General features: G+C 36.6%; 1 protein-coding gene across 3 annotated transcripts in view; it reads left to right on the plus strand.

The window, feature by feature from the left end:
* The window catches only part of NAV3 (neuron navigator 3), a gene marked incomplete at both ends in the record, with an annotated part of 371,484 nt that overhangs the window by 155,802 nt on the left and 195,365 nt on the right, over window positions 1-20,317 (plus strand). For all 3 annotated transcript variants that reach the window (XM_079715629.1, XM_079715630.1, XM_079715631.1), the window contains 3 exons: window positions 4,326-4,394; window positions 7,544-7,683; window positions 17,710-18,736. In XM_079715629.1, the coding sequence (XP_079571755.1) occupies window positions 4,326-4,394; window positions 7,544-7,683; window positions 17,710-18,736 (1,236 nt within the window). The remainder of the gene's footprint in view (window positions 1-4,325; window positions 4,395-7,543; window positions 7,684-17,709; window positions 18,737-20,317) is intronic.

Genomic DNA, 20,317 nt, shown 5'->3' on the forward strand with positions numbered 1-20,317 from the left:
GGATTTGGTTGGCAATAAAAAAGGGTTGATAACAAAGAGACTAGTGGAGGGGCATTATTAGAGTCCATGAGACAAATGACACAGAGGTAGAAATGGAGTGGGTCATGTCAAAGAAGACAACTCTTCTTTGTTCAATGGAAAAAAAAAAGTTGGTGACACTAAATTTAAATAACAAAGTCAAAGAGAGAGAGGTGATTTGAAAGAATAATGAGTTAAGGTTTGAACATTTTGGGGATATCTGGGAGCAATATAGCTGATAGATCCAGGTAGAATATGTAGGAGATAATGAGATACTTAGAAAAGAGGCTCTGAGTTTAGAAATGAGATTGGAGTATAAAATACAGATTTGATATAAAAAGAATGGAGGGATATACTAGCTGATACCTAGGATTATGGTTTTGAAAATATTCATGGGCATAGTACAAAATTTAGAAGGGGTGATGGTGAGTGGACCTGTGTCTTGGAAGGAGGAGGAGGAGTAGCTCAAGAGACAGCTGTCGTGTTAAGAAAGCTAAGTGAGTTGAGGATTTCTAGAGGAAGGAGGGTGTCAGCGCTATCTAAAGCAGCAGCAGCAGAATAGAAAATGAGGCATGGCTTGAGATGTTTAGATTATGCTCTTTGACTTTGGAAACAAGTGTTTTTCTTCCAAGCTTGGACATCTGTGGATGTTCTGGAGAGCACAGCTTTTATTATGCATAGGAATCCTGTTAAAATACAGATTCTGATTCAGTAGATTTGGGATGAGACCTAATATTCAGTATTTCTAACAAGACCCAGGTGATGCCATTTTGTTCGTCTGTGGACAACACCTTGAGTAGTGAGGCTCTGGTGGCTAATAAAAATAGGTGATTGTTGGGCTTCTCTGGTGGCTCAGTGGTTGAGAGTCCGCCTGCCAATGCAGGGGACACGGGTTCATGCCCCAGTCCGGGAAGATCCCACATGCCGCTGGAGCGGCTGGGCCCGTGAGCCATGGCCTCTGAGCCTGCGCGTCCGGAGCCTGTGCTCCGCAACGGGAGAGGCCACAACAGTGAGAGGCCCGTGTACCACAAAAAAAAAAAAAAAAAATAGGTGATTGCAATTCAGGATTGGTTTACTTTGAGAAGCTTTCTTTCCTTATAATAAATGGATATTACAGTTCTACATGGGGATTTGCACTGAAGCTGTATTGGATAGTTCTGGCAGTTTGGATCCTTCTGTGTATTGAACACCAGATGAGTTTCATCCTTTTTTTTAATTGACTTTCTCTAATCTCCTCCTCTTCCCTTCCATGTTAGGGGAAATAAAAAGCTTTCCCTTGATATTCTACTTTACAGGATAGATGAGAAGATACTTCCTTTAGTAGAACCCACAGTGTGTCTCAAGATATTTATTTTTTTGTGCTTTTGTTTCTGATGCTTTTTGCCACCCATTAGCTAGAAGGACTTTCATTTGACAACATTTCAGGAAAAGAATACATAATCTTCTAACCAGATGTCTGCAAATCCTTAGTTTAGTGGTGTTCTGACTCTATTTATCTACCCCCACTTGCCTCAGAGCTGTGTCTACATGTCCCTTGTGTCTATTTCACTAATAAACTGCTTTGGCTGTACCTACTCACCTGCTTTGTTACTAGCCCATTTGTAAATCTGAAATTAGGGACATGGTATCACAAGCACTGTGGGGGAAGAAATTTGTTTCTGCTGCGTAGAGAGCCAGGGCCAGGGAAAAAAGGAAGGAAGAAAGAAAGAGAGAGAGAGAGAGAAAGGAAGGAAGGAAGGAAGCAGGGAAGGAAGGAAGGAAGAAAGAAAGAAAGGGAGCTAGAGGCATTGTGAGAAGTGTTGGGGCTTGAGTTAGGTGGTAAACATGAAAATTGAAGGAGAACATAGATAAATTTGTAGAGGTCGAATCAGCGTGGCAGGGTATTGATTGCACATCTACAATAATTAAAAGGAAGGAAAAAGGAAAGTGTTGACTATTGAGGTTTCAAGCCCAAAGACCTAAAGAAAGTGGTGATCCTGTGTACAGAAATCATGAAATGAAAGGAAGGATCTGATTAGAACTTGGGGGATTAAAAAAAGGAAAATGGTGAGTTTGATGTGGTAATTGATTTTGAAGGTCATGGAAATGGATGTCTTTTATTCAGTTGATACTGATGACTGGGAGTATGATGCAGCTATTAACTCTAGTTTCTAGTAGATTTCACCTGAAATCTTAGGTAAGAATCAAATGAAAGAATGCATACAAGTGTTTGAGGAAAGATGACATATGACAAAGCATGCTTTTAAGAGATGGGTAATGGAAGAGGGCCTGGTGAAAGAAAGAGAAAATGGATAAGAATGATGGTGGGTAGGTCAAGTGAGTTTATTAGTATGACAGTCTATGAAAGAGAGAAATTAAAAAGGCAGAGGGAAAAATATGGCCAAATACAAAAATATTAGAGAGTTGAATCAAATGCTTCTTCAAATAACAGTTTCACATTTGTAAGGATATATAGAGCAGAAGCCCAGTTTCAAAGAATTAAAGTAGGATGGCTTGGTGCAAAAATATAGGCAACTAGTAGAGTATTCTCATAATAATTAGAAAACACAAGTGGGCGATAAAATCAGATTGATTTTGACCAAGTCGATTAACCTCTAGATTTTGTTGTTGGTTTTCCACTTCTATACTAGAAATTATGATACATCTTTAAAATCATGGAAGAAAAAATTGATGAGGTGGCTTCAGTTCCCCGAGGGAAAGTACATTGTTTTATTGGCATCTCTCCTGCTAATATTTGTGTTCAATTTGGAGGGTACAGGATAGAAGACATCATAGTGAACCTGTAGGTAGTTCTCTTATTCTTGGGTTGACAAAGCAGATTGACATGTTCACAGAAGATTCTTTTTTTTCACTTTGGGTACTTTTAGTTTTAATTTTTGAATTAATATTTCATTGGAGTGCTTTGGTTTTTACTTTTAAATTGTCCTCTGATATTATTGTTGCTGAGGTAGTTTGGCCAGCGGTAGCCAGTTGTTTCAGTGTCCAGTACAGTTAGAATACAGAATGCACTCTCTGCAAATAAGAATATATCACATGTCCACTTGAAAAACAAGTGCTCTGAAAAGCTGTCTAGATATGAGGAATTCTTTATTCCTCTCTAGCCAGGCAGTTCAAAGGCCTGCATATTCCCACCACAGACTGGCTGCATGGAGTAAGAGTTTACTTAGGAAACATGTCACCATCTTAAGGGATCCTTCCCTTGGTTAAATACCCTCTACTTAGCAGCAAAGCAACTGGATTAACAGCAGGGCTCCACATGACCCTTCCACCCTGATTCCAACAACTCCATGTTGTTCCTGTTTCCTTGGAAGCCTTGGAAACTATGCATGTACAACAAATGTGTTCATGTAGAGTCATCACAATTCACCAGCAGAGTGATTCTCCACTCACACATCAACCCGTGACCATCACAGCACGTGTGAACGTGTTTAGGCCCACTGAGTCTTACTATATCCTTCAGAACACTAATTTCAGAACCATTAGGTAATTCAGAAATCAGTTCAAGTTAAAGCACAAATGTTCATTTAGTTTATAAAGTATCCACTGCTCTTCAAAACTTGGTTTCCATAATGCTTTTCAGTGTGTTTTCAACCAAAGATTGTGATTTTAAAAATCATTAAGAATTGTAATTCAAGAATGCCCAGAAATCATCATCAGCAGTTGTTCAGTCCGTTTTTGAAGAATTTGACTCCATTTTAATCTTAGTTTTTTGCATAGATCTTTCTCTAGAAAAACATCTTGTATTAATCACTTCCATAAAATATTCTATCCAGGACTAGAGATGAACAATAACTTACTACACAGAAACCAGATATTTTAATCTTTTGGCTTTCAAAATAATATTTAGGTTAAAACAACAGACTAGAAGAGTTTATAAAAGAAAATAATGACTCTCATTTCATACTCTTTTTTGCATTTGAATCTTTTTGAGAAAGAGATCTTGCTATGGTGTTAAGTCAAACTTTAGCTTTCCTGAAGTTTTCACTGTCATTTACAAAGGTTGAATTTTTTCTAAGATGGAATAATATTACTTTAAAAATATTAATATTGTCGCACAACCATTTTTCAAAATTCATTGATGACACACTTATTAAGGGGTCCACAGCATTATTTATTTCATAATATGTCCATAATCAAAGGTCATGGTATATGTGTTGCATTATCATAATTTTCTAATTTATTCTTTATACATGTTTATACATGTTCTAATTGCATTACATTAACTCATAGTTTTCTTGTAAGTTTGTACTTTCTTTCCATGTTCAAAGAATCTCTTTAATTCAATTTCTCTGTTTCTCCTCATACAGTCTGGCAGCCAGATATGCAACTCAGTCTAATCACAGTGGAATTGCAACCAGTCAAAAAAAGCCTACTAGGTCAGTTAATATCTCTAATTTATTGCTTGTTAGTGATAATAAAGTAAATGCCCAGTGATATTTTGTCCTATCATTCTAAATTTTTTCAAAAACTGACATACTTCTGGATGAAAAGGTTAGAGTAACGAATTCTTCCAAGTAGATTTCCATACGCCTTCTTGGGGGTGAGCATGTTTGTGTTAGATTATGAAATGGGTCTTGGGTTCTTCTAATTCAGTTTAGTTATACATAGTGCTATGACTGGGCTGAAGTCTAGGTTCTAGGCTTAGAGAAAGTCAAGGAAAAAAATTACTTTGAAGACCCCATTCTTTCCAGGCCACAAATCTGGAAGTAAAACAAGATTGTAATTGCTTTTTGAAATGGGTACACATTAATTATTGCACATTTTGAAGCAGAAGTGAGAAAACATTGGCAGATTTTAGTGGGGAAATTAGCACCAGCTCAGCCTGAACCATTCTTTTATCTTTAATCATTTAAATTTTTGCTTCTTTATGACATATGTATTTTAAAGGCAGTCTATTATAATAAATGACAGTGCGTTATATACTGTTTGGAAAATACTGGTATAGAAAAATGTGTGGAAAGTGATTTTTTTTAATGTTAGGTTACTGGAGGCATGATGGTACAGCTAAGTGAAGCCACAGCAAATGTGTTTTGCCCCCCTGATTATTATGTGATTATATGTGCCATCTCACTCACTGGGGAAGTATCTCAGTAGTGGTTTACTAGTCACTACTCTAATAATCAATCATATTATGCAGTGTTTGACCACAAGAACTACTTATGATGCCTTAACTTGAGGTTATGTGCTTTTCCCCTTGCCTTGGTTTCCTAAGTTATGTTTACTTCCGTAGTAATTAAACTGATTCTGGAAAGGCAAATTAAAAGGGTATTTAATTAAAAATCAAAAGAAATGATATAAACTAGGATGTGCAAAGAACAGTGACCTGCCATGTTCAGTAAGCATTTTTTATTACTACTTCTAAGACTTAATGAATATAAAATATATTTTAAGTACTTCTTTGATTTAATAGAACATCTCTTTTTTTGGCTTCATTCTCATTTCTCTTTTTATTACTTTGATGAATGATCTTGAGCTCTGGCTGACTGTCAGATTAGGGTAATGAGAAGAGCAAATGGATTTTTTAATTTGTTTTAATTTGTTCTTCTGAGGACTAAAGATCACTTGGCTTCATGGGTCACAGTCAAGATCAAAATGTATTTCAATTGCTTTCTAGAAACAGGTCAAGTTTCATTGCAAGCAGGGCAAATTTTGTGACAAAATTTGTTTATAAATGTGAGTTTGGAATGAACTTTCTAAGTCTATGGCTGTGTCTATAGGACTAGTTCTCAGATTTATTATGATGGGACATTTGGCCAAATTAATTAGTTGAGTTCCTTCTACATAGTGCAATCACTGGTACTCAAAATTCCTGGTGTCTGTGGTTATTGTGCTAGACTTACAAACCCTGTAGATTCATTTGAGTAAAAGTTAAATGCTGCAGTCATTTGGAAAAGATTCTAATCTTGTGCATGACACAACCTCTAATTAGCAAAATAGCTGAAGGAACTATTTATTAGCCATATGTATTTAAACTCCAAAATACAGTCAACATTTTGAAACTATTAACTATTCCAAGATATCAACATTTCTGGTCTAAGCTGGCGTGTGTGTTTTCCTGATGTTCATTCCATTTCGCAATACCTGTTACTATTATAAAATATTTATAGAGTTTGATTTCCTGATAATCTATGGAAATAATGTGTCAAGTAGTATAATAAGGTGAGTTAAAATTTGAATATTGTAGCAACTGATTGTGAAATTGTGATATGTTGGGTACCAATATAATAGATATAAACATTCTTTTATTTTAAACATTTTGTATAACAAGAAAAAATTATTTGCTACATTTATAAGTTATGGATTGTTTTTGTTATTTTTCTTTTAAAATAGAACTTATTAGAGCAGTACACAGTGACATTCACATGGTGGCAGCAAATACTAGCAAAGATGCTGGCAACCCTTAATATCATGTTTTTAAATATGTCCTAAGATGCCAATATTAATTCTTGATTTCTAGTTTTTCATTTATGCGGACTGAGTTTACTATACATACACAATATACATTAGTATTAGTATAAAATAAAATATAGTAATTGCATATTTTATGCACAGTTCTTGAAATAATTGATACCTGAAATTTTAATATGGAAACTGTTTAAACAGTGAAATAAATGATCCAAACTGATGTTTAATTATAGTTCAAATAAAATAACTGCAGATGATTACCTGCTATCAAACTTCCCCTAATTCTAATACAGTCTACCTACATTTCCTCATGTCTTGTCCTTCATACACAATGAGTAGCTAAAGCTACTATCACTGTAGGTGTATTTTAAATTGTCATTCTACTAGCATAGATTTTCTTCTTCTGAGACCTGCATCCTTGTCGCATGGCCTGTGTGATCAGTTGGCCACACTTGTGAGATAACCAGCTAGAGTCTAGGTGCTTACTTTTGGCAAGAGAGTGAAAGTTTTCATGTGAGACAGATCAGTCAAGTATGAACAAACTCATGACCTTGGTCTCCACACCGTGTTTTCGAGTAATTAACTACCTTAGATATTCAGTAAGCATTTGCTATTTGCAATTTGTATGTAACTTTATTCTTCTTTTTATTAATGTACAAGTTCATCTAAGATACAGCCACCTAAGATAAAAACAAATGTCCCGTATATTGAAAAGAACAACTTAACAACAACTGCAGGCAGCTAGTTAATATACCCTGAGAATATAATAGATTCTAGTTAAGTATTATTTTTCCCTTGCTTTCCATGTAATTGTTACAGTACCCTTAAATCAAAGTTTTATTCATCAGGTGCATATAGGCATGACTTTTTAGTTAAAATTACTTTATTTCTAATTGTCCTGCATTATTAATATACTTTGGAGGCAAGTTATATCATGTGAAACAAGATTTTTCTGAAGATTTTCAAACCTTGTTTTTAGCTATTTGTCACTTAAACCAACATTTTCTGCTGAATGTCGTAAATGATGATTTTCCCATTAACTCTTCCCTGCTCAGAACCTCCTGTTCCCTATCTTTTTATAATGTACAGTAATGATGTAATTTTTCTTGTACTATTTCAGGCTTCCAGGTCCCTCTAGGGTGCCAGCTGCAGGCAGCAGCAGCAAGGTCCAGGGAGCCTCCAATTTAAATAGGAGAAGTCAGAGCTTTAACAGCATTGATAAAAACAAGCCTCCAAATTATGCAAATGGCAATGAAAAAGGTGAGTGTTCGCCCATTACATCATTAAGGCACAAGCGTAACATATGAGCCTAATAAATTACATGCTAAATCTAGTATTTAAGCAGTATTACAGCATTTGGAATGGAAATGTTATCAGTGGACTTTCTTATATTGCCTAGTGCCTCCTCCTGAATTCCAGCTTTCTTCAGGACCTTTTCTATCTGAAGAACACTTTAAGGAAATATAGTCATTTATATTAAAGTGGTTAGTGATTATCCCCAAGTATAAAATCTGTTTCTCAAAAAAAGTTCCTCCTGGATGTATGTAAATAGCATTTTCTTTTGTTTTCTCATGTTTTATGAACACTTATCTTGAAATCATAAAACTACATGAAATGTTTTCAAATCCTTGGATTTAGTTAACATTAAGTGCCATACATGTTTGAGGAAGTTAAGGTTGGAGCATCAGAATTTAAGACATAATTATGAAGGGTACTTAGTCTTTGACAGCAGCAGGACAGATAAATATTATGACCTTAGTTTTTCCTATAAGAGACAAATTATTCATGTTTGTTTTATTTTCTTGAACGAGTGTATGATAGAAACATTGATCAGGAAGAAAGGACACAATGGAAGTGTGTGTTAAAGGAGATTATATATTAACTACTGTATGATACACAGTTCTGTCTAATGTGCACAGTGCATATTTAAAGAGGTGCTGGCTTGATGCATATCCCTGTGGAGCCTGCATCCCAACGGTAGGATGTGTAATTTACATCTAAACCATGAGACAATCAAGAACCTCTGCTGTTGGGAGCAGTGTGTTGCGGGATTTTGAGGTAGTATTTTCTAATCAATAAAACTTTAACTTCTGGGCTTCCCTGGTGGTGCAGTGGTTGAGAGTCCGCCTGCCGATGCATGGGACACGGGTTCGTGCCCCGGTCCGGGAGGATCCTACATGCCGCGGAGCCGCTGGGCCCGTGAGCCATGGCCGCTGAGCCTGCGCGTCCGGAGCCTGTGCTCCGCAATGGGAGAGGCCACAGCAGTGAGAGGCCCGCGTACCGCAAAACAACAACAACAACAAAACTTTAACTTCTCTGTGTGGTATTTAACTCTCCATGCAACAAGACATGAAATTCCAAAGTGACAAATACACTTAGTAGAACAGCTGGCAAATTTGGTTTGACTAATTGAACCAGGTAGAAACTTTTTGGCTCAGATTAGATCATTTCCAATTGTTTCATATGGGTTATCTGATTAGACTTCTCTTACTCAGACATGAATTGACAGGAGTGATCTATGAATTATACACTTTCATGAAAATTTCCTACCCATTAAAACAAAATTGGACAGACTGTAAATCCCTGTAAGCAAAGCACTGTATCTTGATCCCTGTAATATCCCCAGTTCTTGAGTTGAATGGAAAAAGAAGAAAATAGTATGTGTTTGGAAGTTAGGATTTTGTCTTTAAAATAAAGAATAAAACCTTTGATTGGAGAACCTAAGAAATGTCACTGAAGACTTACACTTCTCCTTGAGAGAAAGGGGACAAGAATTTCTTATCAGAAAAACATCTCCCTCATTTTGTGACTTTCCTAGAAATCATCATACAAAGGCCTATATGTGCTATGAAATTCTAAGGGAAAATAAACACGTTTAGACATTAAGATATGCTGAGTGGACTGCTCAAGTGTCTGATTTTAGCTACATGATAATACAGTTGTATAAGAGTTTTGCAAAAAATGACTAATAACATTGGCAAAGAAACCTAGAAATGCTTTAGATGACCCAACGCTTTGATATCATAATGTATTTTTTGATCATGTGAAATACTTTTTGTATTTCTGGTGTCTAAAAGTAAAAATCCAGAGGTAGCCAAGTATTCATATCTTTCCATAGCCATTCAACCTCTCTTATGTATGTCTAGGAAGTAGTGCAAAATTAGAAAGTAGCAATATTTATAATAACCACAAGGTGGAGACAGATAACATACATTACGAGGTATTTGACCATAAGCAGATTTCCTTAGGTCGGTATCAAGAGCAAAAGTTTTCATGGTGAATTAGCCATTACTTTTAATTCCAACAAAGTAAAATTCCAAAACATTTAAAGTGTATGATCTCACATTCACAAATATTTATAATATTATATATCAAATGTAGGCATTAAATGTCTGTAAACTGTCAATAATAATTAAAGCATAAATTGCATTATATAATACAGCCTTCTGGAATTTGTTTTACATGCTATATGGCATTTTCTATTAATGTGGAGTTACAACTTCATATCAGTATATCCAATATCATCTCTAAATTAATCATTGTGTCATGCTATTTTATATTTCCAAAATATTAGCTTAAGTTATAGAGCAAACAAAACAAATACAGACATCACATATGAAACAGTTTATAATTTATTCTTTAGACTATTCTAATGGTACATATTTTTGGATAAGAATGTTTTATTTAACCTTTGACGTGGAGATTTTTCATGTTAGCATAGCATATAAAAATATAAGATTCCATCTGATGACAGGTTGATCTCTGTGACAATATAGTTCATACATATCCTAGGTATGGCCAAATAAGGTGAAAATTAAACAAGAATTTTCAAAGGTTACAATATTATAATGACAGAATTCAGAAATTACTGACTTGAGTATTCTAATTGCCATTCCTTTTTAGTTATTAGAAAGTATAACAGTTAAATTTAATAAATTAAGATATTTTTACTCAAAAGAAATAATCACGCTATCTGTAATGTGCTCCCTGAATGCTTCTAAGTGAAAATGTACTTTCTACTTTCTTTAAGAAGTCTTAAATGATGAGTTATATGAATCAATTGGGGAATCTCTAGAATTTGTAATAGATAGTAAAGGTTTATTCACAATTAAAACAGTTTCACTTCCTTATTAAAAAACATACTGTTGAAAGCACAGTAGCTTCTCACATGTATAGGATGGTAAAAATAGCTTATTTACGAATTGTGTGGCTTATCTAATAAAGGGAAATCAGAAGAGAATCACAAACTGCACTTCAAAAGATACATCTAATACCATTTTAATAATAATCCAAAAAATAGTGTGCTCATTTCACCAAATGGATTAAAATATCGGTGAACATGGCCATAGATTATCACTTGCAGAGAAGGCTGAAATAGAAATGTTAAAATAGAAAGCAATGCCACCCCACCATTCTGTTGAAATGGAATGTAGGAACAAATTTCTCAGAACAAATGGCAAAATGAAGATAGTATATTGTTCGTAGAAAAGCATTTATTTGGGGAGTCCAAGTTTCTTCGCTTGGTGACCTGACATGCAGAGACTGACAATGAATAAATAATATGTTCTGACACTAGCATTTATCAATTTGCCAATGCACCCTATGAGATTACTCTAGACAGATGTATGCTTTAAAGAAAAATCAAATATCTTTTCAGTGGAAATCAGGGATCTTGGGGGAAAAAAATGGCCTGGTTCATTTGGGCACACATTTTATATGCCTGAAGCAAATTATCTTAAGAAATAATTCTTGTTTTATTAAATCGGCATGATAAATATGAGAAAGGCTTAACAGTTTAGTATTATTAGGAATGTAAATGTCCCTAGCTCTATTTGGAATTCACTTTCTGAATTATGATCTGTAAACACTTATTACTTGGCAGAGTTCCTTAGCAGAGAGATGTTTTTCTATGTTGCTAAGAAACATGCCACAGTACCAGAGGGCATGCTCGCATCTCTTTATTGTTTCTCCCATGTGATTCTTACATGGTACCTGTACATCTGTGAAAGAGGAGATTTCCTTTCTGTTCGCCTAGGTTCTAATGAAGTATCTTCTGGTGTGAAAGTGTTTTCTTTCATTTACACTCAACATAGATTTAGTATGATTGATATGGAGAATTTAGCAAAATTGAAATTGAACTTTTTAAAACTATAGGTTTAATGTGAATGTTGCATTAGTCATGGAGTTTTGACAGCTAAAACATAGTTATCTAGTTCTTAAGTACTTTTTTAATTACTCTGAAATTACTCTTAAGACCACAGAACTGAACTGTTTTATTTCCTTTTCAATGCAATGCAAATATGTTTTACTCATTATATCTCTTTATGGGTGATTTCATTATGTGTTCCACCATGACTTTTTGCTTTATTTCCTTAATAATTATATAAACCTATAATGACATAATTTCCAGTTAATCTTGAGGATGTTTATGAGGTACCAATTAAGTACATAGGTCAAGTGATATGATTAAATAGACGGGCATATATGTTGTTTTCTTATGTATACATGCTTACATATTGAGGTGTACATGTATTTTATATGCCTGTACATAAATTACATACTTTTAAAAAATCTGGCTGGTGAGTTAAAGCTTCCCTAAATTTTTCAATAGTCCACAAAGTGGCACTCTCACATTACTAATGGTACAATATATACATGTGCAGAATGGACAGTGCCCCTACAGTCCCTGTAATAGCATTCCATGTTTCTGTTCATCATAAAATTGATGATTGAGGCATTTTGCAAGCCATCATTAATGGGAGACAGTGTGGTGAGGTAAACAAGGGGCCAGTTGGTAACAAAACAACTGAAAACAAACTTGAATGCTACATTTTTTAACTTTTGAAATGTTCAGTGTATTTTGGTATATTATTGTAAAATGAGGGTCTAAGTTAATTATTTACCAAACTAATTGCCATCACCACATTGATCAGTCATTTCCTTCCTTCCATAATGATCTGTGATGCTGAAGTTCTATAATTAGCAGGGACCATACATATCACTGAGCACAATGCCTGCTGTACAGTGAATACTTTAAAAAGAGTGGTGCCATTGTCATTTTTATTGTTGCTGCTACTTTCTGTGTTGTTACTTTGTGAACTGAAAGCTGGTTTGCTTCCATGCAAACAGCATACTACTCAGTGAGGAAGAAGAAATAAACAACTGAGGATGTTCCCTAGTCCTTTCTCAGGCTAGTAGCACCATTGGCAACATAGCACTAAGCTCGGAAGCTAACCTGCCAAATTTCCATGGAGAATCATCTTTATCTAAACTTCCCATATGCCTGTTGTGACTGCCACATTTACCTCCGTGTATTAATTTTAGAACTAGGTTGGCATTTTTCCAAGTCATCATAGTTACTTTTTTTTTGCATATGAAATAACTAAAAATTAACTCTCTGAATTTAGATGTTTTCTAAGCAGGAATTAAAATCTATTCTTACATCAACTCAAAAGGATGGTGCCAGTAGGATGCCCCAGGAGATAGTATATAGGTAACTGAATAGTGGGTATCTATCATGTTCTCCCCATTTCTATTCTGCTCATTGAGGAAGAAGGAAGCCATATTTCGGGGAGGTACCCAGTTGCCTTCACTGTTGTGACAAACATGTGACATTCTGGAGAACTGAACCGGCAGAATTTTTGGATGGGCAAGCAAACATGTGGGAAGAAGGCAGAGTCAGAAGCCTCCAAGTTTTGTAGTCACATAAGCCTCGGTTCCAATTCTGGTTTTGTCTTTTCTAAATTTTACGTTATGCATGATTTGGAGCAAGTTACTTTCTCTAAGCTTCAGTTTTCTCATTTATAACAAGAGAAATAATAAGTATATTGTAGATTATTATGAGTTTAAATAAGAGGCATATGGGTAGAAGCTCTAAATGTGATACCATGTATCAAAGTACTTGGGAAAAGTAAGCAGTTGATAAATAATAGTATTTGGTTGTAATGGAATTGGTGGTGGTGGATGCGAGGTGGAAGAAGGAGGGGAGGAAAGGGAGAGGGAGTGGAAGAAACTTTCTCTGGAGGCCAGAGACAAGGAACAGCTATAGGCAGAGAGGCCCTGCAAACACAAGATACAGGTTGGTTGCAGGAATGCCCTTAAATATGTGCATTAGATACCTGTGCTTTTCCGCCATACCCAGCTAACAGTTCATTTATAGTCAGCAGCTGAGTTAACAACACTCAGCAATGTATCAGGCTACTTACTATTGAATACGTAAGTCGCACAGAGACCAGAATTTGTGCCGACGCCGCAGAGGCTGCCGTTTCAGCAGCTGTCGTTCTGCACCCTCTCTTGTGAGGTGTCCAGAGAGACACTCATTATTCTAATGCTCTCCTGATGCACAGTGACTTAGGATTTTCACTCTTCGTGAAACCTGAAGCACCTCATTGCTGATTATAGAGAGGAGCTGGGCACAGATTGAGAGTTGAGTTCAGAGAAGTGTCTTCTATGTGTGTACTTATCTGAGAACGATTTTATAGATTTTGCTGTGACCGTTACTGTAGGCTGGATGTTGATGTCATAATTTGGAGTCCCTCCTGTCTCATATTTGGGTGTGATGATGTTGAATTTCCTCTGTACTTGAACTGCAATAGCAGTCTATCTAGCTAATGTCAGCACACTTACAGAGCATCCTGACTGGTCCTTTTCTGCCCTCTTCTCTCATCCTCACCAAAGCTCCCAGGCCTACAGGGGTAGGAGTCCCCTGGTTTCTTAACCTAGTTGCAGAAACACAGAAGATATACACTAAGTATGTGGCGGAAATGATGAAATAAAGGACATTAGGAAAACCTCTTTTGTTTTTAGTGATCTCTCACCACAGATTGCCAAGCATCCGGGGGGAATGCAGAACTGACCAAGGTTCCAGAAGTCCACAGGGCGAAGAATATTAATGCTGCACAGCTATGGAACATTTAATGAATTTAGCCAATTTGGACACTGTCATAAGAAATAACTCTTTAAAGCCGAACATGGTCTGTGACCAGCGGCATTGGTATCATGTGGAAGGTTGTTAGAAATGCAGAATCGCGGGGCCTCCTGCAGATATGCTGAAGCACAATGTGATGTACATTCAGTAGGATCCCCAGTGACTTAAGCACACGTTAAAGTCTGAGACTGTTATGTTAAACACTTAAAATGTCAGACATTCTACGATAATTATAGAGCTTGGGCTCTAGAATCACACATGTGGGATCAAATCCTAGCCACACCACACATTCCTCACTAGCTGTGCACCACTGAATGAGTTGTTTAGACCCTCAAAGCTTGGGTTTCCACAAGTGTGAATTAGAAATAGGAGCCCTTCCAAAAAAAGATAGGCAAAGTGATTATGAAATTGTCAAAAAAAAAAAAATAGGAGCCCTTCCCATCTCATCAGGCTGTTGTGAGCACTAATGTGAGATAATATAGTTAAAGAATCTTCAGTAAAATGCCAGTAGGCATTATTATATTTGTAATAATTATTAATATTATTTTCATTATAGAATAAGAAATATTGCAAATAACTTTTGAGATCAATGTAAGAAAGTGAAGATAAATTCAATATGAGGCCATTATGTTCCTCTTAACAATACTACAACAGACTGTGATTTCATTTTGGGGGTACTTTATTTCTAACTCTGTGTCCCACTATACGTATGTACATATTTTTAAAATGTAAATAAATAGAATACATTTCCACATAGTTTCATATAAAAATTCTATATCACTCCTGCCTTGAATGCCTGCATATCTCCCTTAGCTCATCTGTCTTGATCTTATTTAATGTTGTACAGCCCTTTGTGCACTTCTGATCTCTACCATTTTCTTTCCCGCCTCCTACTCGTTTAACATTTAATATATGCCGTTCATCTTCTGTGAGTCTGATTTCTTTCCTCTGACTAGATTGTAAGGTGTCTTGGGGAGTCTTGCACAGAATAGCCACTCAGTAAATATTAACAGATGTTATGCCTAGATTCAAGTCCTAGAGATTATAGGAACTGAGTAGCATTGATTAATATTTCTGGAAATAGTAGAAAAATAGAGGCATATATGTTGGACAGAAATCTGCAAAACAGTAAGGTCACTGTGTGAAATGCACGGGCACGTACACAATTCACTGAACTTGAGAAAATGCATCTTGTTTGGAGATGTTCTTAGTTTCCAGTTGAATCTAGGTAATCGAGAAATAAAGTTTACTTGACAATTCTATTAAAGGCATGAATTTGACATTCACTATTTTTTGTGTTTCTAGAGTCAAGGAATAATGTTATAACTGATAAGCCATTGAACTTCTTGTGCATTTGAAAAATAGTATAACATAGTGGTTGACAGAATTAACTTAGAATCCGAAGCTAAGTTCAGTTCTCAGGCTTGTCACTTACAAATTGTGTAACTTTGGCCAAGTTCTTTTACCTCTTTGTGCTTCAGTTTCTTCATGTGCAAATTGAGGGTAATAATGAAAATTTTATGCAGTTGTTGGAAGGACTGAGTTAATGTATTTCAAAAAGTTAGTTTAGTGCCTGTCACACAGAAGGTGCTATGTGTGTAATGTAGAACTATGCATTACAGGTGTGGTCTTTGCTTTCATGGACTGTATCAACAGTGCAGTAGAAGAAACAGGCAATCACAGTGAAGTTATCTACGTTTGTCTATATTATTGGCATTGTTAATATAAACTTCACAAATCTATTATATTATTTTAGGCACACTTATTTTTTTTTAAAAAAACCTAACTCACACAAATATTTAATGAAGAATTTAACCTGTTTTCCTATCTCTAACTTTATTAACTTTTTAATGTAAATTTCTTCTTCTGAAAAATGGGTAAGACAAGTATTCTATACCAATTGGATTAATTACCTACTGTTTATCATGCATTTTGATACTGTTGGAAAAAACATTTAAAAGTGAAAGCATTGTAGTTTTAGATCTATGAATATTTAATGGAATTTAATGGTCTCCAATTCCTGAATATTATGAAAGGATTTATTAATAAAATATTTCCTTTGGACATTTCATCAAAAACAGCTTAGCCTTTATTTGACAATATCTGGTATGTTAACAGTATCAACGTTGCCTCTTTTACATAAATATCTAATTTAATCATTCACTCCATTTCTCAGAAAAAAAGAAAAAGAGGATGGAAGAGGGAGGTATTTATGGTAGATGAAATTTAAGATAAATGACATGACCAGAATTATATAGTTCTCCAGTGTCATCATTTATACTGAGATCTCTTAACTCCAAACTCAATTTTTTTTTAATTCTATACATTGTTATAAAACCTCTTTTTGGTTTAGTTTTTCATGCTTAAAAATAAGACTTGTAATCAAGCATTAATCAGTGCTATAACAGTCGTATAGAAATTCATATCATAATGAGATTTCTAAGTGGAAAGTAAGTAAACACTTGTGCATTATAAGTACTTATATGACAATTGGCCTTATTTTCTTATAGCCCCCAAAAAGTAGCTTGATTTTTTAATTAGAATTTAAAGTTTGTTCAGATCCCTACAGGAGCCTGCAGGTGTGCTAGTTAAGAGCACAGGCTTTGAAATCAGTTCAGGTCCAGGCTGGGTGACTTCGGACAAGTTATGTAGAATTTTTAAAAGTTATTTATAAAATTACTATTTGTAAGAATTATTTGTAAAATATCAATACATACCTTGTAGGGTTGTTATAAGGATTATACATATTATGTATTACACATTTTGTAGTATTACATATTTGTATTATATATTTTATATATCTCTTAGTAGATGATCTGACCCATATAAACATCCCTTTCAATATTTATTTTGTACAAATAAAAACAATATTAACAAAAAGCTAAATTATGATTCAAAAACATATTTAATCAGATAAGAATAAGCTAGGCTCCCTGTAGGTGAAAGCAATCTCTCAGTATTCATTATTTTTATAAGGCAAGGTGGACTATCCATTCACTGCTATGAGCTACAGTAGTAGCTGGAAGAATACAGAGAATTGCTTAGGGGAGGGATAGTGTTTTATTCATCTTTAGACCTCTGTGACCAGCACAATTCATTTGGCTATGAATAATTTTAGAAGGGAAAAAAAGTGTTGTGTGTTTTTTCCCCAACATCACTGTCCCTCAGACACTGAATGTTTGATATATGGTACAAAACCCACCACATTACAGAAGTGGTTGATGCCACATAGCATGTCCGTTTCCAGTTCAGAGGAAAGAAATTTCCTTGTGCCTACCGTTAGAAATACTCAGTGGTGTGACATAAGTGGTCAAAAACTAACCAGCCTTTTAAAATTGTTTCTTCTTAACCACGTCCAGATTCCTCCAAAGGACCTCAACCATCTTCAGGTGTGAGTGGCAGCACGCAGCCCCCCGGCGCCGCTGGGCAGCCCCCGGCCTCGGCCATCCCGTCCCCGAGCGCCAGCAAGCCGTGGCGCAGCAAGTCCATGAATGCCAAGCACAGCGCCACCTCCACCATGCTGACCGTGAAGCAGTCGAGCCCAGGCACCTCTCCCACACCATCTGCAGACAGACTGAAGCCCCCTGCCTCGGACGGGAGCAGAGCAGCTCCCTCGGGACAGAAATCCATGCTGGAGAAGTTCAAGCTGGTCAACGCCCGGACTGCTTTACGACCCCTGCAGCCTCCCAGTTCAGGACCCAGCGATGGTGGGAGGGAGGACGATGCCTTTTCTGAGTCTGGTGAAATGGAAGGCTTTAACAGCGGTCTGAATAGCGGCGGCTCAACAAATAGCAGCCCCAAGGTGTCACCGAAATTAGCCCCTCCAAAAGCTGGAAGCAAAAATCTCAGCAATAAAAAGTCTTTGCTACAGCCAAAGGAAAAAGAGGAAAAGAACAGGGACAGAAATAAAGTTTGCACTGAAAAACCGGTCAAGGACGAGAAAGATCAGGTGGCGGAGACGGCTCCAAAAAAGACCTCTAAGATTGCAAGCTTCATCCCAAAGGGCAGCAAGACGACAGCCGCCAAGAAGGAAAGCTTAATCCCCTCTTCCAGTGGGATTCCAAAACCGGGCTCCAAGGTGCCAACAGCAAAGCAAACTGTCTCACCGGGAGGCTCAACAAGCAAAGAGTCTGAAAAATTCAGGACTACCAAGGGCAGCCCTTCCCAGGGCTTCCCTAAGCCCGCAGTGACCGAGAAAGCAAGCACGTCCAACTGCCCTGCTCCTCTGGAAGGGAGGGAAGCTAGCCACGCCTCCTTGGCCGGCTCCTGTGCTGGGTCAGCGGCGCAAGGCAGTGGGCAGAGCGTGGGCAACGGTGCTGTCCAGCTCCCTCAGCAGCAGCAACACAGCCACCCGAATACGGCCACCGTGGCTCCATTCATTTACAGGTAAGGCGAGCTCCGTGGGTCCACAGCTGCAAACACTGACAGGTCTGCATACTCAGAGGATACATAATAAGGAAGGTTGCGGAGTCCTATTTCACGTAGTCATTTTGGAACAGTGTTTCATTCTGGAGAGAGAGACCTAGAATTAAAATTTTTAAAAGAAAGCCTCCCCTATCCTCCAATCTGTTAGTCCTCATCTCCTTCGCCTCCCCCCCCACTCAAGAACCGAGGCCTTTGGAAGTTAACCTACCTGTCGTCAAAGGCAACATAGAACCCAGATGTCATGACTTTTCCCTGTGTCTATTGCTTTTACTACTATTATTTCTATTATGAGTCTTTTAAAATAATTCTCATTTTTATAGAGTTTAGACATATTTTTGTTGTCACCCATGAGAAAAAGTAAACCATAATGGTTAAGGGGGCACGCTCTGGGATCAGGCAGATACAGACTTAATGCCCAGCTGTGCCACTTACCAGCTATATATGCCTTTGGACAAAGAATTTAACATCTCTTAGTCTCGTTGTCAGCTATCAAATAGAAATAATAGTATCTACCTTGTAGAGTTGGGAAGAATAACAGGCATAATGCATATAAGATGCTTATTGTATATTGTGGCACATTGTACATGTTTGTTAACTGTTGCTTATAAGGCGTTGCTTTCCCAGCATAAAATTTATATTAATTTCCACAGCTAGGCCTGTTGTTTCCAGGCAAAAATAATAATCTATATAAGTATTATATTTAACTTCATTAAATTTTTTGTTATATATTTATATTATTTTTCATTTATTAAAATACATAGCACATGCTATATTTTAAAATATATATCCTACTAAACAGCTGTAAAAAGAACACATTTTGCCTATTGTCCTGTGGTAAGTTTTACTCGATTAGGACTATGTCAGTGCTGCTGTGTCTCCATTTTTATCCACTGTCCTCTCAGTGAAGAGGTGGCCAGGGAGAGGTAATGCCTGTGACTTTGGCAGGTGCACAGTTCATCAACAGGAAAAACAGGATGTAGGATCTGCTGCAAATAGGAAAAGGTCAAGATTATATAGTTTCAAATTTTATTAAATTTATTAAGTATGTGAATTTTTAAGTAAAGAAAATAATTATAATGATTTGTTTTCCCTCAGTGAAAAGCCCAAGTGCTTTAAGGGATTTTTTCTGGGCCTTTATATACTCATCCACACAAATGTATAATTATTGAATTTCAGGTCTACCTCAAATAGCTCCCTCATTTAAGGCTGCTATTCTGCCTTTAATAGCAAAAATTCATTTAAAACCTTTGTATCTGCATCACATGGTGTTACCGAGCCCCAGCTTGCTCTGCTTGCCACATGACAGGCCAATAAATCGGGAGATGAGTTGTTGGGGCAAGGAATAACGACTTTAATCAGAAAGCCAGCAGACCGAGAAGATGGCACCCTCGTCGCAAAAAAACATTTTCCCTCAGTCCGCATTCTCTGGGCTCTTTTTTTACAGAGAAGGGAGGGAGGGGCCCACTGCAGTGCCAGCCAATGGCTGAGTGGGACCATTAACAGTCAGTTGCTCATTGACGGTTGCTCACTAACGGTCGCTCG

Source organism: Hyperoodon ampullatus (assembly GCF_949752795.1).
Source record: "Hyperoodon ampullatus genome assembly, chromosome: 11".
Classification (NCBI taxonomy): Eukaryota; Metazoa; Chordata; class Mammalia; order Artiodactyla; family Ziphiidae; genus Hyperoodon; species Hyperoodon ampullatus.